This window comes from Marmota marmota, unplaced genomic scaffold, assembly GCF_001458135.2.
Source record: "Marmota marmota marmota unplaced genomic scaffold, marMar, whole genome shotgun sequence".
Lineage (NCBI taxonomy): Eukaryota > Metazoa > Chordata > Mammalia > Rodentia > Sciuridae > Marmota > Marmota marmota.
In genome coordinates, this window is record NW_025999900.1 from 2,957,899 (window position 1) to 2,982,512 (window position 24,614).

A 24,614-nucleotide genomic window follows, 5' to 3' on the forward strand; every position below is an offset into this window, starting at 1 on the left:
AGTCCTGTGCCACTGCACCCTCAAATTCTTTAGTAGAACATAACTTCAGCATCTACCAGCTCAAGAAGGGAACATGGAAGAGAGACTTCTGGTTGACATCTCAGTCCAATCACACTTACTGAACTGTCAATGACTTCTTAAAGCCTTCATTTCTCTTATTATATGCCTACTTCAAAAACCTGTATATGTTACTTTTATGAACATGTTCATTTGGCCACTTATTTTATTTGAATTCATTATGAAAGAAAAAAATCTACAAGGTGAATACATTTTCTAGCCTTGATAGAAGCTGTAGACATGTCAATGACAATAGTCATTATCTTGAGATAAGTATAAAAAAAATTAGTGTTTGGGGGGCTGGAATTGTAGCTCAGTGGTAGTGCGCTTGCCTAGCACATGTAAGGCCCTGGGTTCGATTCTCAGCACCACATACAAATAAATAAAATAAAGGTACATCTACAACTAAAAAAAAAATTGTTTAAAAATTAGTGTTTGGGACATTATAATAACCATAACAGTCCATGAAGGAGAAAAATAATTTAAGTGTAGAAAGACTAAATACAGGTTTCACTGCTAATCAAAATTACATGTGCACAATCATAATTTCCGTGCATAAAAATAACTAAGTAAAAATTCACAGATGATGAAACAAATTAACACATGAAACTCATATTCTAAACCACCTGCTTCAAAGATACTGTTTTGCAAAAAACTCCTTCTAACTTCTTCAGATTTTTTTTTAAGATTTTTTTTTCAATGTTCCCACTTGATAAAAGTGCAATGTTAACAGCTACTTCCTAAGTATATGCTTCACAATTATCACAAACATCCAACTCCCCAATCTCTAACCCCTCCAACTCACCACATACACCAGTTGGGAAGACAGGTGAACACAATGTTTTAACATCTGTCAAGACACAATCAAGCTCACACTTGGCTAGACTAGTCCTTGTGTTTACTAATATACTAATTTTGGCAGTTTCCAAATGTTACTTCACTCAAAAACTCTTTTTAAATGCTTTTTAAAGTTTATCAAGCAAATGTAATAGTGATATATTATTTTATTTTATATAATCAACAGATGAACTAAAATTTTTTTAAAAAATAAATACCCACTTTCCTAAACAAAATATACAAAAAGAAATCATCTTTACAAGATCAACTTGAGAATGAAATAATAAGACTCAGATAACAGTATTTATAAATAGATAATAACAGCAACAATGAAAAAGACAACATTTATACAGATATAGATATATGTATATATCTCACTTACCATGAACTGGGACATGTTCTAACTATTAGCTACACTAACTCATTCACTCCTCATAACTACCAGGTTCTTTTTTTTCTTTTTTTTAATTTTAATGTGTCTTAGTTGCTGATAGACCTTTATTTTATTTATTTATACACAGTGCTGAGAATCGAACCCAGTGCCTCACACGTGCTAGCCAAGTGTGCTATCACTGAGCCACAGCCACAGTCCCATAACCACCAGGTTCTTAACTACTCATGTTCTCTAAATCAATCAAGTAAAACTTCATGATTAGCCCACCAAGAAAAAGGCAAATACGTGGTCAATTATCCTCACATTTATGGACAGAAAGGGTATAAAATCATTAACTATAATACCCTGATGTGAAGAAATAATTCTCTTTTTTAATTATTTTTTTTAGTTGTAGATGGACACTATATCTTTATTTATTTTTATGTGGTACTAAAGATGGAACCCAGTGCCTCCTATGTGCTAGGCAAGCACTCTACCACTGAGCTAGAACCCCAGCCCAAGAAATTATTCTTTTAATAGAGAATACACAGTTGTAAACAGCCTTCTCAAATATATATATGAGATACTCTTCTAACCAAGAAATATAAGTGAAATATACTACATTATCACAAATGAATAAGAATATACCACTAAGTAAAATTGCAAAGAAACATTTCACCAAGATTATTTTTAATTTCACCAAGATTATTCTAATATCAAGTATACATCTGTACTCACCAGAATGCACATTGTCCAATTAAGTATGACTAAAATAATTTTGAAATTCACTGACCATTTAAGTATAAAAGTGGTCATGGAAGAACTATCAAAAACTCCAGACTCTATGGTCTTTTTATTTACTTTGTTAAGACTACCACAGGTCAGAGACTGAAATAATCAAAGCTGATGCTTTTTTCTATATGTAGACCATCACAAATCCAGTTCCACTTCAAGCATTGGTACTAAAACACACTCCATTCCATTTTTACCACTCACAAAAATGGAGTAGAGATAACTCTCAATAATTTACATTACAACTTTTCAAGAAAATTTTAAATTGGTGAGTGAGGTGGGCACTCCACCGCTGAGCCACATCCCCAGCCCTATTTTGTGTTTTATTTAGAGACAGGGTCTCACTGAATTGCTTAGCACCTCACCATTGCTAAGGCTGGCTTTGAACTTGCGATCCTCCTGTCTCAACCTCTTGAGCCACGGGGATTACAAGGAGGCGTGTTCAATTTTTAACTTCATTCCATTTGTCAAATTTGAAATACTTTCAATTATTTGTTTTTCTAACCTTCACAATAAGCATAACATCATAAAGTTCATTGCTTTGCCTGTGTATGTTTTTACTAATGCTTATACTCATTTATTGAACTCCAATTGGTGCTGACAATTTTAGTTCTAATATTCTAAACATAATTAAATCTCCTGTACCCACTATTCAAATAGTAATTCATAACACAGAAAATTAAAAACACCCAAAAACTTAAAATTATGCACTTTAATAACCCAGTGTCATCTATACAGCACAGAGATAAACCTACAGATGAATTTCACTTACATTTTAAAAAGACAAGATATTTTTTCCATTTTCAAATTAAAATTGTCATTTTTCCCTAAAACAAACAATGATTAAGTGATTTGTTTTCAAAAAAGCCACAGGACCATAATATATGACAAGCATAATGCCATCATGACAAAAGAACTTTTTAAAATCACAACTCCAACAATAAAACTATCTCAAAGTAACCTTCCACAATAATGCTATTAATTATCACATTGAACATGGAAAAAAAGCATAACAAAGAATATATAAACATGAGAGGAAATGTTATTTCTCATAACTGACAAGGAGTCTATGTGTAATATATATATATATTTTGTGGTTGTATTACTTATGGATCTACAAATGCCCTTAAGAGGAAGGATAAACTCTCCACCTCAGCCTGGATTATGTGGCCCCTGACAACTTTAATAACCCACCCAGTCTCTGACCTCCAGCTCTCATGACCTTGAGAAGAAACTCATCAACCTACATGCTCCATCTTTCAGATTTCAGCATAAATATCACTTCCTCCAAGAAGCCTTCCCTGAGGCTACCCAAGTTTCCCAATAGAACTTAGCATTATTGGAATTGTCTTTTTAGTTAATTCATGTCTTCTCTTTCTAGAATAACAGACACCAATCCAATTTTGCTTATCACTAAGCTCCCAAAACAGTGTCTAGTATACCAACAGCTCAAAAGAAATTTGCTGAGTGAATGGATCACAAAATATTATGCATATTATTTAAATAAGAATTTAAGTTCATTGGAGGAGACTCAATTAACCAGCTCATATGTAGATTCCTTTCATAGTTGTTTACTTCATACATGCTTTGAAAACCATTTACACACAATCTTTTACAATCAAGCCTCCCCATAATTCAAGAGAATAAGTGAAATCTACCATTCCCAAGCTCTAGTATCTCAAAAGTATATATGACAGCCCTGGCGTGATTCCGTCCTGCGCGTCTCTTTAGAGCAGCCACCCGTTTTTCCGTCCGCCTTCTCTCCCACCTAAGTGCGTGCTACCACCCCATGGAAGATTCGATGGATATGGACATGAGCCCCCTGAGGCCCCAGAACTACCTTTTCGGTTGTGAGCTAAAAGCTGACAAAGATTATCACTTTAAGGTGGATAATGATGAAAATGAGCACCAGTTATCATTAAGAACGGTCAGTTTAGGGGCTGGTGCAAAGGATGAATTGCACATTGTTGAAGCAGAGGCAATGAATTATGAAGGCAGTCCAATTAAAGTAACACTGGCAACATTGAAAATGTCAGTACAGTCAAAGGTTTCCCTTGGGGGCTTTGAAATCACACCACCTGTGGTCTTAAGGTTGAAGTGCGGGCTGGGGATGTGGCTCAAGCGGTAGCGCACTCGCCTGGCAAGCGTGCGGCCCCGGTTCGATCCTCAGCACCACATACAAACAAAGATGTTGTGTCTGCCGAAAACTAAAAAATAAATATAAAAAAAAAAAAATTCTCTCTCTCTCTTTAAAAAAAANATACAAAGATGTTGTGTCCGCCGAAAACCAAAAAAAAAATAAATAAATAAATATTTAAAAAAAAAAAAAGGTTGAAGTGCGGTTCAGGGCCTGTGCATATTAGTGGCCAGCACTTAGTAGCTGTGGAGGAAGATGCTGAGTCAGAAGATGAAGAGGAGGAGGATGTGAAACTCTTAAGTATATCTGGAAAGCGATCTGCCCCTGGAGGTGGTAGCAAGGTTCCCCAGAAAAAAGTAAAACTTGCTGCTGATGAAGATGTCGATGATGATGAAGATGATGATGATGATGATTTTGATGAGGAGGAAACTGAAGAAAAAGCTCCAGTGAAGAAATCTATATGAGATACTCCAGCCAAAAATGCACAAAAATCGAACCAGAATGGAAAAGACTCAAAACCAACAACACCAAGATCAAAAGGTCAAGAATCCTTCAAAAAACAGGAAAAAACTCCTAAAACACCAAAAGGACCTAGTTCTGTAGAAGACATTAAAGCAAAAATGCAAGCAAGTATAGAAAAAGGTGGTTCTCTTCCCAAAGTGGAAGCCAAGTTCGTCAATTATGTGAAGAATTGCTTCCGGATGACTGACCAGGAGGCTATTCAAGATCTCTGGCAGTGGAGGAAGTCTCTTTAAGAAAATAGTTAAAAATTTCCGTCTTATTTCATTTCTGTAACAGTTGATATCTGGCTGTCCTTTTTATAATGCAAAGTGAGAACTTTCCCTATCGTGTTTGATAAATGTTGTCAAGGTTCTATTGCCAAGAATGTGTTGTCCAAAATGCCTGTTTAGTTTTTAAAGATGGAACTCCACCCTTTGCTTGGTTTCTAAGTATGTATGGAATGTTATGATAGGACATAGTAGTAGTGGTGGTCAGACATGGAAATGGTGGGGAGACAAAAATATACATGTGAAATAAAACTCAGTATTTTAATAAAGTAAAAAAAAATATATATATATATATGACATATAGAACATCCCATTAAACCAGAAAAGCCAAAATTCCACAATTATTTGAAATATGTTTTACAATGTTATGATGTAAATGTAAATACAAAGAAATACAGCTGTCCCACATTTTGAGGGAGGGAATGCTGGGGATTGAACTCAGGGGCACTCAGCCACTGAGCCATATCCCCAGCCTTATTTTGTATTTTATTTAGAGACAGGGTCTCACTGAGTTGTTTAGCACCTGGCTTTCGCTGAGGCTGGCTTTGTACTCACAGTCCTCCTGTCTCAGCCTCCAGAACTGCTGGGATTACAGGCATGTGCCACCATGCCTGGCTGCAGTTTTGATTTTTATTTTCCTAGTGGTAAATGATGTTGACATCTTTTCTCATGATAATTGTCTGTATGTGTTCTTTATTCAAGTCCTTTACCCATTTAAACTTTGTTGCTGTTGTTGAACTTTTGTTCAAAAATAAATAAATAAATAAGCAAACAAACAATATAATTTTTAATTGTATTGATTTTTATCGAAACATCACATTGATAGCATTTTTATGTTTTTATGTACCCCCTAAAAATTAATATAAGCTGGACATAGTGACATGTGCCTATAGTCCTAGCTACCCAGGAGAATCACTTGAGCTCAGGAGTTTGAGACTAGCCTGGGCAACAGAGGGAGACCCTGTCTCAAAAATAAGTAAATAAATAAATAAGCAAACAAACAATAAATATAATTTTTTAAATATATTGACTTTAGGGGCTGAAGATTTAGCTTAGTGCGAAAACACCTGCCAAACATGCTCAATGGCTTGAGTTAAATTCCCAGAACAAAAAATAAAGGAAGGGAAGGAAGGGGAAAAAATAAATAAACAAACAGCATACCAGTTAGTTCTATCAGCTGTAGACACAGCTGAAAAGGTAAATGTAGACAGATAGCTAAATGGAAGACAGCACAGAAGGGGGAATACTAAAACTTCCTTTTTACTTAAAAGGTTCTGTGTCAATCTGTTTCCAAGTTTTTTTAACTATTGCTCAAAATTAGGGATAAACACCACACCTTCTGATCCATGTCTATCTTTCTGAAAAACTAATTTAATGAGGCAAATGGTGAAAGTAACCTTTTGACCATCAAAAAACTTCCCTTTTCCTATAAATGTCCTTGGTTTCAAAATATTCATTCAAAAAGAAAAGTATTGTGTGCCTATAATGTGGAAGGCAGGCAACAGCTGTGATTTCTACAATGCTAAGACAAGATAGCTCCTTAGGAGCCTGAACTCACTGCATTTCCTCATAAGGTATGGCAGAGGAGAAGCCCCTACCACTGCCAGACACTGCCCTCTGCCCTTGGTAAAAGGCCAATTCCAAAGCCTATATTTCCTTATTAGAAGATGGTACTTCACCTGAAATGATGCCAAGTCCCAATCTTTTTCCATGTTCTTTTTACTGTTTTCAACATATTACTTTGAACAGTGTCTTAGGCACAAGCAACCCTGAATTAATTAAATTAAAATTTAACATTGCTGCACGCACTGCATATTCTGAACAAGATCTGGATCCACACAGCTGACTTCAAAAAGATCAATGGCAAACAGAAAGAAAGAGAACACATATTTATTAAGCAACTGACAATGCATCACCCAGTCTGCCCACCTTACCTCCCTTACTCCCCACAAAAACCTGGGGAAATAGGATTTCAATTTTACAAAAATGGAAATTAAAGCTCAAAGAGGTTAAATAAGTTTTCTCAATGCACAAAGCCAGAATTAGTGCCCAGTCTTGAGCGCAGCCCTTTTCCCACAATAAGTGGGTTCCCCAAAGACAAGAAAGATGAATGAATGATAAAGGACACCACTGCCGCAGTGTACCAAACCCTTGTGCACAACCCTGTTGCTGTCATGCCTTTATGGGGCCAGTCTTGAGTCAAATAGGAGTCAGAGAAGCATCTTCTCCCTCTCTACCCCATCCTACTCCCTACCCAGCCTGCTCAAGGAACCCAGAGTCCTGGTCTGCTACTGTATCATGACTCTTCCCCATCACCCCCAGAGCGTTGCTGCTGGTTAGCTGTTCCCATGGCTCTTCTCCAATTTCTTTCCTGCTTCAGTCTCCTCACAGTTTTCATGGTTCTTACAAGAGTTGATACAACACAATTCATTTAGTACATCATCCCAGCACAGAATGAGTGAGAGCTAGGTTGGCTCCAGTTCTCATCTGGGTACCTTTACTGCTAATGGCCACAACAGAAAAGGCACTGGCTTTGGAGCCAGAAGAGCCTGGACCTGGAGTCCCAATCCCAGCCGTCTCTGCAGGAGTGGGCAAGTTCCTTGGTTCCCAGTTAACAGCAAACACGCCTTGCTACTGGTGTTGCTGGAAGGCTTAAATGAGACACCATGTGGTACACTGCCTGGCACATAGCAGAGCCAACAGATATTAGTTCTCTCCTTCACAGGCTGCCAAGATATTTCTTTACCAGCAAAGACAACCTGAATTTCCCCTCTCAACTTCTAGGTCCACAGCTGTTCTGGATAAAAATGCTCTTTTACAGGCACACTCAATTTTACCACTGGTACTCCTATTTACCCAACTTAAATTTTCAAATGATACCGATCAAAAAATCTGCAAATAATTACACTGCAGTCACACAGCAATTTCTATCTTCAAACACCTTTTAAAATTCTGTTTGGTACCAAAACAAATGAAAAACTGGAAACAACTTACAGAACAAGAAACTCCTAGTCATGAGATCTTCTTATACAGATCTGGATTATAATAACAAATTCTCCCTAAGAATTTAAGAAAATCTAAGAAAACTGATGCCCTCCCATCCAGAGCAGTAATTGCTAGCCTTTGGTGAACTCCTTGAGAATCTAAAGAAAGCTTTACATCTTTGCCCAGAAAAATGTCAGTCTGCACAGAGATCCAAAATACTGGCTGAAATTTCAAGAGGATCAAGGGCCCTCTAAAACTTATCAATTAATCACAAGGTATGAACCCTCAACTAAGAACCATGTCTGATATTCCTTACACTGGTAAAATTCTCAGTTCAGACTTTGTTTCTTAAGGTATAATAAACTCAAAAGCCCAGACAAAAACCTCAAGAAGGCAAAAGGCAAAAGACAAGTTTTCTCATTTGACTCTCCCTGACTCTCTGTGGTTCAAAACAAAATGCAACAAAACTAACATGTTAGGTTTAAAACCACAAGAGAAGGTTTTCTCTCAATTTTTGGCAGTACTGGGAATTGAACTCTGGGCCTCACATATGCTCAACAAATGCTGTACCACTGAGCAATATCCTCAGGTTTTTTCTGAAAATTTTAAGACAGGTCTCACCACGTTATCCAGGCTTCCTCAAACTTGCCATCCTCCTGCCTCAGCCTCCCAAATGACCAGGATTACAGGCTTGCACCACCACACCCAGCAGAAGGTTCTCTCTTTGAAGCAAAATCTCAAAGCTGTGTCCTGGCCAGTGGAGGATAAGCAAAGGAAAAGGAGGTGCAAAACTTAAGTATTAGAACATCTACTTTACTCTTCATTATCATCTTTTTGAAATCTGTTTGTATATGTTTTAATGTATATTATATAGTTGTATATTAGCACAAATGTAAGGGAAATACTTAGGTAGAAGTAAGAATCACAGTAAAGTCTGGAAAGCCTTCCCTGGCAGACAATTACCAATATTAGTTTACCTAACAATAATTTCACCTCATCATTCTCTACAAATGGAATTTCCCTTAAAAATAATTTTAGGGCTGGGGATGTGGCTCAAATGGTAGCTCACTCGCCTGGCATGCGTGTGGCCCGGGTTCGATCCTCAGCACCACATACAAACAAAGATGTTGTGTCTGCCGAAAACTAAAAAATAAATATAAAAAAAAAAAAATTCTCTCTCTCTCTTTAAAAAAAATAATAATTGTAATAGCCACTGTAGGTTCTTATTTCTGAAACAAGAAGTCAGTCTGAAACTGACATTAACAGAATAGTAATACTAAGATTATTCCATAAGAACTAGTTCTCCTTTTTACTTTAAAAGTCTAATTCTCAGGGATGGGGCTATAGGTCAATGGTAGAGCGCTTGCCTAGCATGTGTGAGGCACTGGGTTGGATCCTCAGCACCACATAAAAATAAACAAATAAAATAAAGGCATTCTGTCCATCTACAACTACAAAAAAATTTTTTTAAAGTCTAATTCTCACAGCTCTATATGCTCATATTTTCTTCCTTGAATATGAATAATCTATGTATTAAAAAAATAAAAAACTGAAAAAGGATTTGCTATTGTGAAATTTTTCCAATAATTACAGTAGTTAATATTCTCCAGTTTCTATAATGTACCCAGACAGAACTAAATATTTTACCTGTTTCATGTCATTTAATCTGACTCTATGAGACAGGTCCTATTACTTTCCCAATATTACAGATAAGAAAATCAAGGCATAAAAGTCAAATAGCTGTGAATAGTAGACCCAGAAATTAAATCCTGGTAGGAAGAAGGTGTGACCCCAGGCCTTACATTCTTACCTGAAAAAGGCCATCTGCCTTACTTGAGTAATACATGCAAATTACACTGTTCAATTAAGATGTTCATTATAGCCTGTAATCCCAGTGACTCAGGAAGCTGAGGCAGGAGGACTTCCAAGTTCAAGGTCAGCCTCAGCAACTCAGCAAGACCTAAGCAATTTAGAATGACCCTATTTCAAAATAAAAAATAAAAGGGGCTGGGGGTGTAACTCAGTGTTTGTGCTTCTGGGTTCAATCCCCCACACCAAAAAAAAAAAAAAAGTTCATTAAATGCTCAATTCTACTGTAACATGAAAATAAAATTCCATCTTTGTTTCAAACAATCTTCAAATAAAAAAGGTAGAAAAAGGGGCTGGGGTTATGGCTCAGTGGTGGAGCGTTCGCCTAGCTCGTGCAAGGCACTGGATTCAATCCTCTCAGCACCACATATAAATAAACAAAATAAAGGTGTTATGTCCAACTGCAACTAAACTAAAAATTTTTTTTAAAAAAATTTTAAGTGGCTGTTTAAAAGAAAAACAAAAGTAGAAAAAAAGTTTAATAGTAAGAAGATGCCATCTTTGTGAACAAAAAAATCACCAGAGCCTTTTTGAAATTATCTAGAAATTTTACTGATCTTTTTCAAGCACTACAAAATCTAATTACTAATATAAGCCAACATTATTAGTTTTACAAATGAGAGAAAATTATCCATAAAACTCTGCTCTGAAAGTCCATTATAATATTCAGATATGCTAATCTCTCTTAAACTATATGAAGTTTGGTCATCTGACTAGCCGATAATTGAACCCCAAACACTAAAAGAGAAAAGGGATTCATTGTACTTAACATCTTTACTCTGCAACACAAAATGATAAACCCCAAAGTAATGGACATAAGATCCATTCCATCCTTTCTCCACAACATTCCACTTCATGTTTTAACCTAAAACATGAAAGAATTACCAGGACACAAAACCACTCTCAGACCCTAAGTGCATATATAATTACATGACCGGTTTAACTCTACATCATGTACAATGAGAAGAATGAGAAGTTATACTAATGTGTGAGGTGTCAAAATGCATTCTAGTGTCTATATAACTAACTAGAATAAAAAAATTTTTAAAACAAAACACCCTTGGGATTTTAAGTGAACACTCAGCATTTGATTCTTTAAAAATAAAAAGGATTTATTACATTGATCCACATAATTTGGTGTAAATTATAAGTTAAAACAAAATTTGCATTAAAATGTTATTTTACTAAAATAAACCGACCTGGATTTGGGGGAAAATGTTTTAATATTACTATTACTAAACTGGCCAACTAGATGTCAATTAATAAGAAATATTTATTGAATGCAAACTATGTACAATACTCTAATAGAGGCCACAAAGAAAAATAAGATTTCTACACCAAAGATTATATTTTTTTAATGGGGGAAGAAAGATAATATACAAGTGAACAAACAGATTAAATAATTTCAGATAATAAACAATAGGATGATAAAAACTCTAAGAAGACTATTCTTAAAGATCATCAAGGAAGAAACCCGAAGAGGTCTCATTTGAGCTAAAACCTAAGGAACACTATGCAGTCAGAAAAGAAAGTCCTAAGTAAAAAAGGACAACCTCACCTTCATGAGAACATTCATTTGGAAGTTCAATATTTATATGCCATGTTTTAGTTACACACTGGACAGACTCATATCATGATTTCTTTTTACAGCTTATAACACTTTATGGCGAGTGTCCACACATACACACAACTAACAAACACAATACTCAGAAAATAACAATAATTCTCAATCTTTTAATCTAAATCAAAAGCTCTTAACTATGGGGAAAGAAAAAGAATGGAAGGGCTGAATCTTTGAGAATTTGATGAATGAGATAAATTCTCTCCTCCAAATAAAAATGCACACAGAAGGAAACTTTGGAGATTCTTGGAAACTTGAATCCCATCCATAATGCACTGTCCCAACCCAAAACCATGAACCTTAGGTTAAGAACTAAATGTAGGTCCAGCATCCCTAATCCAAAAATTTGAAATCCAAAATGCTACAAAATTTAAAACTTTTGTAACACCAACATGATGGCACAGTGGAAATTCCATACCTTACCTCATACCATTCCATACATGTGACAGGCTGCAGTCAAAACACTTTTACACTAAAAATATTGTATAAAAGTACCTTCAGGCTATGTGCATGAGGTATACATAAAACATAAATGAAATTCATGTTTAGACTTGGGTCCCATTCCCAAGAGGTCTCATTATGTACAGCTGACCCTTGATTTAAGCTCTGCAGGTCCACTTACATAAGGAATTTTTTTTTTTTTGGAGATTTGCAACAACTTTTTTTAAAAAAGATGAAACTCATAGTCTAGAAATGTCAAAAAATGAGGGAAAATGTATGTCATGAATGCATAAAATATATAATACTCAATTTTATAATTTACTACCATAAAGCATACACAAAATTATAAAAAGTTAACATATCAGAGTTATGCACACAAATACAAATGCACAAGGCACCATCCACAGTCAAGAGAAAGGAAAACAAACATAAAAATGAGGTATTAAAACAAAACTACATAAAATTCACCATAGTACACCTGTAACAATTTCAGAGCCATCACCTATTTCCTGCAGTGAACTCAAAAGTAGAGACTACTGGTTTAAAGCTGTGTGATACCTCCATGCAAACACTGCCTTCCTCCAGTAAACTTCAAGGTGCCATCAAAAGTGGTATCTTAGGTCAGGAAGATAGCTCAGCAATAGAGCACCAACCTAGCATGCAAGAGGCCCCGGGTTCAATCCCCAGCAAAACAAAAAGGCGGGGGGGTGGGGGGGGGGAAATTGTTATCCCATGTATCCTGTGTATTTTTCACCATATATAATCCACAAAACATTAAATATGTACAGCATGCCATTAGTATCAAGGTTTTTAGACAATCAAAATTATACTGATGCTGAGTGCAGTGGCACACATCTATAATCCCAGTGACTCAGGAGGCTGAGGCAAGAGGATCATAAGTTCAAGGCCAGCTTAATGATATCCTGTCTCAAAATAAAAATTAAAAAGGGCTGGAGCTGGGCTGGGGCTGGAGCTCAGTGGCAGAGCACTTGCCTAGCATGTGTGAGGCACTGGGTTCGATCCTCAGCACCACATAAAATAAATAGATTAATTAAATAAAGGCACCCCTGTGATGTGCATAGCATTAACAACTGTCCCTCAACAACTATATTTTTAAAAAAAATTTTTAAGTGGGGGGGTGGGGTGTGTGCTGGAGCTGAGTGGTAGAACACCCCTGGGTTAAATCCCCAATGCTACAAAAAAAAAAATTCACCAAGTTCATTTGGTAGTAAGCTGACCCCAGAGAGTCCTATGCTCAACCAACAGCCTAGTTGCCATTATGCCCAGAGAAGGAGGAGCAGCACCCCTGCTGGCCACAGGCACCATCACCATAAGTGTGACCAGTATAAGGCCAAGCCCCAGCAACAACCCACCCTGTCTCACATTGAGCCCAGCACCACGGACAGCAGTACAGGAAGCGCAGCTGGGTAGTAACTGCTGACAGAAACAAGAAAGTCATCACAAGGAAGGTTTTTGGATTTTTTCTTAATTTTCATTTATTCATTTTAGTTATATATGATAATAAAATCTATCTTGATATATTTATACAAACATGGAATATATCTTACTCTAATTAGGATCCCTGTCTTGTGGATGTATATGATGATGAGATACACTGTGGTATATTCAATATATGTACATGGGAAAGTTATGTCAGATTCATTCTACTGTCTTTTACAAGGAAGGCACAGTAAAACAACTCAACATTTTACTGATATACTTTTACTGATATGCTTTCATGAGATGAAGATACCAAGGCAGAGGTACCTGTATACCAGACTACCAGAAAGAATAACTCCAGGAAGTAACTGCACAGTGTAATAGACTGTGAAGCTTCATGTTGCTGAAGGAGAAAAGGATGTAGAGGTAACAAATGTTACACGCCCAGGTGGAGTTCTAGTTCAAGGCAATAAATATGCAGAAGACCATAACTATGACAGATGCTATGCCCATCACAGGGGTTCTCTAGACAATTATCAGAACAGTAAGAATGAAAAAAGAACACAGAAATGCTCCAAAGGCCAGCCCAACAATGCTTGTTTACCACAGGTGAAGGTTCCCACTTTATTAAAGTGAAGTCCCTGTGGGCCTCTATCAAAGTACTCCAACCCTCCTGTGTGGAGAAGAGTGATGGAGACAGCCAATAGCCAGGTACAGGAGAACAAGGTTTGGGGGTTATAGACCACAATTCTACAGGGCCCTTCTCACCAAAAACTGCATGAAGAGAAAAAAATGAAGAGAATAAGGGAAATCAGCCACGTCTGTAATCCCAGCAGCTCTAGAGGCTGAGACAGGAGGATCGCAAGTTCAAAGCCAGCCTCAGCAACAGTGATGTGCTAAGCAACTCAGTGAGACCCTATCTCTAATAAAATACAAAATAAGGCTGGGGATGTGGCTCAGTGGTTGAGTGCCCCTCAGTTCAATCCCTGGTACCCCCCACCAAAAAAAAAAAAAAAGGCGGAATCATACAGATGAGACCTCAGGCCAGCAGCTAACTTAAACATAAACCTCAACTTCAACGACTCACACAGATGCTCAGAAAACCCTACACCACAGATGACAGACAGGAAGGCAGCACATGCACCATCTGAGTATGTGTGCACTCCCCTAGCTGAGTAAACTGGGGCTGAGTAAATGTGACCTTACCATTCAGAAACAAACGATTAAGATATTAAAGAAAAAATACTCCCACCTAAAAGTGAACAAAATACATCTTTGCTACAACTAAGTGTAATCTTTTTTTTTTTTTAAGTGTAATCTTTCACACATGAAAATAATGTATTGTTTGGCATTGGATTTATTTAGGATCTTTTAATTCTTTCTCCCAAAGAAACATATTACCAGTCTCTCAAAAGGGTACAAAACTGAACTTTAACATGTTAACTTACAGATGTTCTTCCAGTTCAAAAGCAAAGCTTATGATTATTTTTTCACACACACACACACACACACACCAATTTAGATGCCAAAAGAACATACATCATGCTGGGAGCAGTGGTGCACACTATAATCCCAGTGGCTCAGGAGGCTGAGGCAGGAGGGATAGCAAGTTCAAAGCCAGCCTCAGCAACTTACTGAGGCCCTAAGCAACTCAGCAAGACCCTGTCTCTAATAAAATACAAAAAGGGGTTGGGGATGTGGCTCAGTGGTTAAGTACCCCTGGGTTCAATTCCCAGTACCAAAAAAAAAAAAGAACACATGGGCTGGGATTGAAGCTCAGTGGTAGAGTGCTTGCCTAGCTTGTGTGAGGCACTGGGTTCCATCCCTGGCACCACATAAAAATAAAACAAAATGAAATAAAAGTACTGTGTCTATCTACAACTAAAAAAAAAAAAAAAAAAAAAAAAAAAATTTAAAGAAGACACATCATTAATCCCAGGTACAAGAGATCAATGATTTTCAAACTATTTTGAGTCAGATACGCTACGCTCTGGAGAATCTGAAAAATGGTACTGAATGCCCCATTTAAAAAAACAAACATCAACCACGCGACCAGCACGCTAGCTTCATACTAGAGGTTCATAGCATAGAAGTTAACTAGTGAAAGCAAAATAAACACACAAAACTCAATTTACCTTTTTCTTTGACCAGGTCTGAGACGGCCCTCCCTCTGGCTCCTGCCTCAAGCCACCCCTGTGGGGCAGCAGGCTTACTCAGGATTAGCAGGAGAGAGAGAGAGAGCACGCCAGGGAGTGGCCTTTTATTGGGGAACAAGAAATTCAGGGAAAATTTCCATCCAATGAAGGTGGAGGGGGACAGCATTCCAAGGTCAGGGTCAGTGATTGGTCTCAGGGTCAATGGTCAGTCACACCCCCAGAACGCCTCACACCCAATCAGGGAGGTGCAATCATGTGCGAGAATGGCTTCCCACACAAACACATATAAAATGTTCATTTAAGAATCTTGGGCAGGGGTTGTGGATCAGCAGTAGAGCGCTCACCTAGCATGTATGAGGCCCTAGGTTCAATCCTCAGTACCACATAAAAATAAAATGGAGGTATTGTGTCCAACTACAACTAAGAAATAAATATTTAAAGAAAAATCTCTATAACTATTATAAAAGAATATTATAACTAGTTGCTTCTGGGTAAGGAAACTAGAAGAACAAGATCAAGAGGAAGATTTTTCACTACACATCCTTTTGTACCTTTTGAAATTTAAAGCATGTACTTAACCTATGCAAAAAAACAGTTAAAAATAGAGTTACACTAAATAACATGGCAATATATCAGTGTTATATGTGAAAATCATCTGATAAAGTTGTTTAGAAAATCTAGCTTACTATTCAAAACATTTACACATTTTTTTTAATGTTTTGGTTTAAAAGGGTTCATGACTGCAAAACTATGCTCCCAGTTTATAATTTTCAGAGAAATTTCCAATTTTGATTTTTTGTTAGGAAAATGTCAGAAGAATTCCGTATTATTCATATTCTAACTCCAAACTCCCAGATAAAACAACAACAGCTAGTAGCTATTGAATGTGGCACTGCTACATCTATTGATTTTTATCAACCTCTTCACTTTATAGACAACCAAGACTTTCAGGAGTTAATTCACCTGCCCAAGACAAACACAGCTGTGGGTGAGCTAAGACTCTTTCAGGCCAACAAAGCCCATGAAATTTCGCCTGCACCACGACGCATCACAAAGCATAAAGATGGTAAACACTAAAACACTTTAAGAGACTATTATTATAAATGCACCTTAGTACATTAGCACTTTACAAAAAAAGTGGGAATTATACTGCACATTCCTGTTTTACACTACACAAAGCAGATAAAAAAGACAAGACTCAATCATTAGAAAGGCATAAACACCACCTTTAAATTGTAATTCTTACAAACTGTCCCCCTCAAAAGTAAGAATGTAAGCTGAATCTTAAGCCTAAATATTTTTCTTAGTGGTTTTGGGGCTGGGGTAGCTCAGTGATAGAGTGCTTGCTTAGCAAATGCTAAGCCCTGGGTTTTATCCCCAGCAAGGAGAAAAAGGGGGAAAAAAAAAAAAAGTATTTTCATTAGAAGAGTATCACTACCCAGGGGCAAAAGTACCCTCTGCTGAATGGGGAGCCAAACATCAACAAAGATGTTGCAACATTTAATACCAAATGTCCAAACTACCTACAAAATGTCTCAGAAACAAAATGGTGAGGCTAGAAATAATGACACCACTATAATTTCATCTTGAAGGAAGTAGTGTTTTCAAAATATTCTGCTCAAATATAAACTTATAGAACCATTTCAAATCAAAGAAAGGAGGGAGAATGTGATGAGAAGGAAAACATACATCCCCTAACCAAGTACTACTATTATTACTCATTAAGAGTGTGTGTGGGAGCTGGGGATGTGGCTCAAGCAGTAGCGGGCTAGCCTGCCATGCGTGCGGCCTGGGTTTGATCCTCAGCACCACATACAAATAAAGATGTTGTGTCTGCCGAAAATATTTAATATTTAAAAAATTAATATTAAAATTCTCTCTCTTTAAAAAAAAAAAAGAGTGTGTGTGTGTGTGTGTGTGTGTGTGTGTGTGTGAGAGTGAGAGAAAGAGAGAGAAAGTGTGTGAGAGTGTGTGTCTGCCTAAGTGTTAAGTTTGATTGTCATTATTTTGTAGACTTAACCTAGATAATTATCAAAGACTGCTTCATGTCCTGCTGTGTAGATATAAAGAAACGCATCCAAGTCTTTCTTATCCAAAACCTAAGGTTTAAACCTCTGCTGGGTTTTCCTTATCAGGAAATATGGGTAAGAATCCTTCAGATTCAAAAATGTTAGAATATTCAAAAATATTCTCTAAAAACACAGTCAGAAGTAAATCAAAATGGAAAAATTCAAATGTCTATATTTGCAAAGTTCACCATGTAATTTCATTACACATAGCTGAGCCAAGTCATTCCCTACATATTTATACAGAACTACATGCTGCTGCTACTGTCTACAGAAAATAACAATAATGCAAAATTCAAAACCCCTCCTATTAGAAAAGGGCAAAATAGAAAACTTTTCCTTCACTTTATGTTATGGTACTGCCAGGAAACATACTTAAGATGCTAAGAATTAATGTTGTATTATAAGTCTGTCAAACAATGTGATGCATATAATAAACATACAAACAATAATACAGACAAATCAAGTGATTATTAATGAATATTTAATATTTCTGAATTTCAAAAATTACATATTAAAAACAATTATTATGCTTATACAATTTTCATATTCAAATACTCCTGAAATTAAAGAGCTTGACATGTGTCCTTTACTTCATTCTTTAAAGCAATTCATAAAATACAATTGCAATTTTATTGTACCCCAAATAAAGTTAACTCAAACCTTCTAATTTAGTGGAAGAAATATTACAGAAAATGAAATCAATTATCTATTGCTTAGCATGAATATGCAATTTATTCTGGTCTTTGCTAAGATATTCCCAAAAAAAATAAATCTTGGAAAACAAACTTTCTATACTATATAAAATTAATTCCAAAAAGAACACAAAACACAAATAAGTGAATCCACTATAAGGAAAACAAAGGTCATTTAACAACTTTTACATACACTATAAAAATTAAGAGCAAATACAAATTTCCAAAGTCTACACCTAATTGTACTTCTTTACCTTTTTATAGATGGCTATGGAAATCTAATTTGTGGAATATTTTCCAGAATATTTACCCAGAACATACTTTCTACACAATAATCATTTTTAATCAGTCTAGAACTATGTTTGTGGGTGTCTAGTCCTGTTGTTTTCTAATTCTCCAATGCTGGCAAAATATATAAATTCACAAAAAATATTATTCTTGGAAAGAAGAGTTCTCAGAAAACTTTTAATACTACCAGACTTTGCTTTTAAAACTGAGAAAAAGATACATATACAGACAATAGCATGTGAAAAAATATGTTCAATATTATTAATCATTAGGTAAACACAAATCAAAAGCACAATGAAATGCCACTTTGCATCCCATTTTTAGGAAAAAATAAAAAACAGAAAATAACAAGTGTTAGTGAGAGGATGTGGAGAAATAAAACCCTTGTGCATTGCTGATGAGAATGAAAAATGGTGCAGCTGTTCTGGAAAACCGTAAGGCAATTCCTCAAAAAATTAAACATGATCCAGCAGTTCTATTTCTAAGTATGTTCCCAAAACAAATAAAAGCAGGAACTTGAACAGATATTTCTACAACCATGTTCACAGTAGCATTATTCATAACAGCCAAAAAGGTGAAACCAACCTAAATGTCCACCAATGAAGAAATGGGTAAACAAATAGGGGATATATACATATACTGAAATATTAGTCAGCCTTAAAAAAATAAAATAAAATTCTAGGCAAGCCTCATGGTGTAACACCTATAATCCCAGGGAAATTTCCTGCTGAGGCAGGAAAATCACAAGTTCAAGAACTTCCTCAGCAACTTAGCGAGGCCCTACACAACCTAGTGAGATCCTGTCTCAAAATAAAAAATAAAAAGGACTGGGAATGTAGCTCAGAGGTAAAGTGCCCCCAGGTTCAATCCCTAGTACCAAAAATAGTAATGATAATAATAATAAAATTCTGACATATGCTGCAGCATGAGTAAACCTTGAGAACATTATGCTAAGTGAATTACGCCAGTCACCAAAGGACAAATATTGCATGACTCCACTCAGAGGAGGTACCTAGAGTAGTGAAGTGGTTGCCAAGAGCTAGGAGTTAGGGGAAAACAATTTAGTGTTTACTGGGTAAAAGAGTTTCAGTTGGGGAAGATGAAAAGGTTCTGAAAATGGATGGTGGTAATGGTTACACAACAAGATTAGTATAGTCAATGCCACTGAACTGCAAACTTAAAAATGGTTAAAAAAAATGGTTAAAATAGTACATTTTAGATTATATTTTACACAATTTTAAAAAAGGGATAACAGAGTATTAATACATGTCCAAGTTTTTCTCATGCATGTCTCTTTCACTTCCCATAAAACCAACAACTTAGCTATAAGTGGTCAGTTACATTCTAACTTACAAGTTTACCATGAGCCCTGAGAAATTAATATAATAATTAAGTTTTAAAATTACTTCTCCTCCTAAGTTTAATCTAGGCTTCCGAAAAATAAACCTTCACCAGATCTAGATGACCATAGCTATTACATGTCTACTTCAGATTCAGTGTTACTATAGAATGCAATGTGTCTCCCAACTGTGAATTTCAAACATGGGTGGTTTTTTTAATATTTATTTTTTAGTTGTAGTTGGACACAATATCTTTATTTTATTTATTTTTATGTGGTGCTAAGGATTGAACCCAGGGCTTGCACATGCTAGGTGAGTGCTCTGCCACTGAGCCACAACCCCAGCCCCAAACATGGTGGTTTTATCCCAGAATTTCTCCTTAATTTTCCTTCTGAAACCTCATACAAACTATTGTTATTCTGGCCACCAAAATCTTTATAGGCAAAAGCCTTCTAAATGACAGATAAATCGTCTTTACAATATTAGTATTTATTTAGTTTCCACTGACTACAAACATAAAAACAGAAGTTTGAAATATCCTAAACAGTGAGGATTCTTTCCAGTCACATTCCAGTTTTTCTTATAATACCATCTGAAAACAAATGTGCATTAATTAACTAGTAATTGTCTGATTTCCTCTGAACTACCAAGTCCATTGTGTTTTTCATGTTCCCTTCCTCCCCACTCAAGTATTCAGCAGACAAAATTCATCTTCAAAGATAGATTCTAAGAGTTTCCACATTATAACAGCCATTGTTCTAATCATTTCAAGTAACGTCTATTCATAAACATGAGGCAAATAGATGAAAATTTAAAGGGACAAACAGTATCCATATACTAAAACAAAAGTTCAAAGGTCTAATTTAGAAAAATAACAGTTCTTAATGGACTCCAAAAAAAACTATTAGGCAAGTATGATCATCATATACTTTGTCTATTTTTACTCTCGGAAAACAAGAATGTATTACTCAATTATAAATTTGGCTTTTAAAAATAGATTTTTTTCAAAACCATTTCATATAAATTATCATCTCCTTTACTTCCTAAGACAGCACAGTTTGTAGTTGTCATTGTATATAGTGCATCCACCTAAATGTTAGCAAAAGAAAAAAAAAAACCACAGACTCTGCCATTTAGTTTTTTAACTTAGTGTGAGAGTCTCCACATAAGTTTCTTTTCATTTATCCACAGATATTTAGATTGAATTGAGCTCTTTAAAAAGGAAAATAGGTATACTTGGTCAACCACAGGTAACTTTGATATATCTGAGGCCACCTATCCTTTCAACTTGCAACACAGAATTTTAACAGATATGAAACTGTACAAAAAAAGGAAATTATATAGATACAAAAGATTCATTGAAAAAGAATCACCTGGTCACAAGCCTTACCTTTTAGCAGCGGCAGAGGTGTTAATTCAATAGGCTTGCCTTGAGACCTAAACTGTGAGGAACTTTGTGACCTCTTCTGTCTGGCTTTTCTGACGGACTTCCGAGAAAATCCGTCTACTTTATCCACTGATGGAGGAGTAGTTGGTGCTGAGGACATATCCCTACTGAAAAGAAAGAGGTATCATAAACATATTCCCAAGGTGGAAGCATACATGTGAGTTACACAAATTCTAAAATTCTCACATATAATAATCATGAAAATAAGAATGTGTGCTAAAGTAAGTAAATAAGCCAGACATGGTGAGGCATGCCTATAATCCCAGCAACTGGTAAAACTGAGGCAGGAGGATCACAAGTTCAAGGTAAGCCTCAGCAACTCAGCAGGGCCCTAAGCAACTTAGCAAAATCCTGTCTCAAAATAAAAAATAAAAAGGGTTGGTATAACTCAGTGGTAAAGCATCTCTGGGTTTAAACCCCAGTACCACTTAAAAAAAAAAAAAAGTAAATTAATTAATTAAAGAAAGTCTTAGGAAGATGAGAAAACATAAGAATTCGATGAAAAAAGATTACTATCATGTAAACAATATCATAACCCAAATGCTTTTACTACTTCACTCAAAGAAAGCTCTTCATCTGATTCTTGTAATTTTGGAGTTATTCTGCAGCTGAAAAATCCCCACAGGTATATTTTCCTAACATATTTAATATTATGAATAGACTCTGGGGCTGAAACCCTTACTGTACTTCAAGAATTTACACCAATGTATCACAGCAAGGTGCATTTACAATTACTGAAACTAAGCATGACTTTTAATACAATGTGCAGTGTTTGCTATAATAAACCACTACACTGCAAATGAGGACAGACTAGATTTCTTTAAACACACAAAAGGCATAATTAAAATCATTTTAAAGAAGTCTTCTTTTTGAATGAATCCATCTTAAGTTATTAAAGCATAATGATCAAAACCACTAGAAACCACACACCAAGGTGAACTGAAAACATAACTTCACTATCTTCTTAGAAAACCAAGTTGAGTTCCCTTGAGGTTTAGACTTTGAAGTTCAAATATCAATTTCATTCCATCAAACTGATGGAACTGAGTAGTTCTTTTACTTTTTTAACCCTCTCAAATAATTAAAAATAAAGGCTATTGAAGGCTATTTCCTAAAAGTAACAAGCATTACACTCAACTTCATTCACCAAGTTAAACAGATGCCATCATCTCCGTGGCACTGAGGCTCCATGCAAGATTAATGGCAGACTTAGATAGAAATAAAGCATACAGGGGAAATACTGAAATGTAATTACTCATCTGTCATTCCAATGCATAAGACTTTTTTTTAACTTCTACATATGAGTATGGGAGTTTCTTCCTGAATGTGCAAGACTAAAAAGTTACCTGGATTACCTGCATTCTGGCAAAGTAAAAATAAAAGCATGGGGGGACACCTATGAGGTCAAGGTATTGAAATTTGAAGACTTCCTTGATAGTCTTTAGTTAGGAAATGTTCTTAAATGTACCTAACTTATCCTTAAACATAATGTGACATTCAAAATGGAACTGCAAACTATGAATAGTATAGAAAATGTATGCTCACTTTAAAATAAAAATGACTGCATCAGCAAAAAGCGACACATCACATTTGTATGTTGTAAATTTAAGGGTGGATTTTCCAATTTCGCAAGTGAATTATTTAGATTTCATTCTAACCCTAACACAAGACTTCTGTTAAATCCTGTTCCTCCATCACTCTATCTCTTCTTTAGTCTTCTCCCATCTCTAAGGACGATCTGAAGGTGGCTTTTTTTTTTTTTTAATCATTTGCCAGTTAGGCCCGCAACCCAGTACAAACGTCAGGATATCAACCCTAAAAAGCCAAGCAGAATTGAATTTAGGGGAACAGCGGGTCCGTGCAAAGCCCAGGGAAACAGGTTTCACCTAAGCCAGGGCGCCTGAAGCTTTATCATCCTCTCAGCAGCGGGCGCGGGGCAGTTCCAAGGCTCAGGATAATCCCGCGGAGGGGCGGGGNGCGGAGAAACAGGAGGGTGGGAAGAGAAGAGGCCGGGGATTGGTCCGAGGCGTGAGGGACCCGGATGCAGCCGCGAGCTCGGGCCGCGCGGCCGCAGCTTCCGCTAAGCGGCTGGGTGGGCTGAAGGGAAGAAAGTAGGGGGCAGAAACTTTGGCTGGGAGAAGCTCCGTAATTCCGGGAGGTGTGCGACTGGCACATCAGCAAGAGAGGCTCCGTGCAATGTGAGCCTTTGGACTGCTATCCTCTTCAACCGGAGGATTCCGAGGGCTGGGGTGGGCGAGACCCTGGGCCCTGAGTCCGCCCCGTTCAGTGACTAGCGTGTCCCCTCCGGGCTCGACTAGTCCCATTCAAGACTGAACCACACGCCGCATAGAAAGTAGTGATGTGCCCCGCCCGCGCTAGCGTGCCACTGCTAGTATAAATGGGTCCCTTGAAGCCCGCTGGGAAAAACCCCAGCCGCCTCTCTCCACAGAACCTTGTAGAAAGAAGGCCTGAGCCTGATACGGGAATTTAAACCCCCAGGGCCCGACCGAGGGTTGGGTAACGCTTTAATTTCTCTCTCACCTCATCTTTCCCTAAATGTCTCTTTTGAATATGGGCTCCCTGAAGCTCCTTGCAAGTCTCCTTGGTGGCCAGGGTTCAGTTAAGGCAGAAGGGAACACCGTCACCAGGCTCACCTCATTGGCCTGCTGGCTGCTTCAGCGTCGGAAAGACCCAACTGCAAACTGTAGGAGCTTTTAATTGGCAAGTGGAGTTCCTAACAGTTTAACCAAGAAGACTTCACCTCTATCCAGAACACGTGATAAAATATTTACAAATGTGCTTGCATCTCTGGTGAACCCCAGGCCAAAATGGTGCATTTCCAGACAATGTTCTGGGATTGTCCATCTGTTTGAATGCATGCTACATACATTTTTTTAGGCAAAGAAAGAAAGAGATCCTAAATGCGAACTACAAACATCAAGCCGCCAATTGTTTGAAACTCGGACAGCGGGGGAAGGGCAGATAAAAAAATAAACATTCACAATTCCTCAACTCAAAGATAACCACTGTAAGCATTTTGGTGTACTCCCTTCTGGAATTTTCTTCCTTTTATGTTAACGTGTTGTTCTGTAGCATAATTTTCCCCTTCAGTATTATATCATGTTTTCTATACACTTAGGGAATGGAACTATATTATAAAGTTCTTTGTACCATATATACAAATGACAGCCCCCCCCAAAAAAAAAAAAAAAAACACATTTGTGTTTCTCTTGTCGATCTAACACTCAATTGTTGCAAATTTATATGCCTGCTCCCAAAAAT

At 36.7% G+C, this 24,614-nt stretch overlaps 1 protein-coding gene and 1 pseudogene across 3 annotated transcripts in view; one reads left to right on the top strand and one right to left on the bottom strand.

The window, feature by feature from the left end:
* Positions 1–5,253, top strand: part of LOC107145946 — a 17,483-nt pseudogene extending 12,230 nt beyond the window's left edge.
* Ppp2r5e (protein phosphatase 2 regulatory subunit B'epsilon) overlaps positions 1–21,439 on the bottom strand; it is a 149,684-nt gene extending 128,245 nt beyond the window's left edge. For all 3 annotated transcript variants that reach the window (XM_048798466.1, XM_015489992.2, XM_048798465.1), the window contains exon 1: positions 21,276–21,439. In XM_048798466.1, the coding sequence (XP_048654423.1) occupies positions 21,276–21,432 (157 nt within the window). In that variant the 5' untranslated portion in view covers positions 21,433–21,439. The remainder of the gene's footprint in view (positions 1–21,275) is intronic.
* Between the last annotated feature and the right edge of the window lie 3,175 nt (positions 21,440–24,614).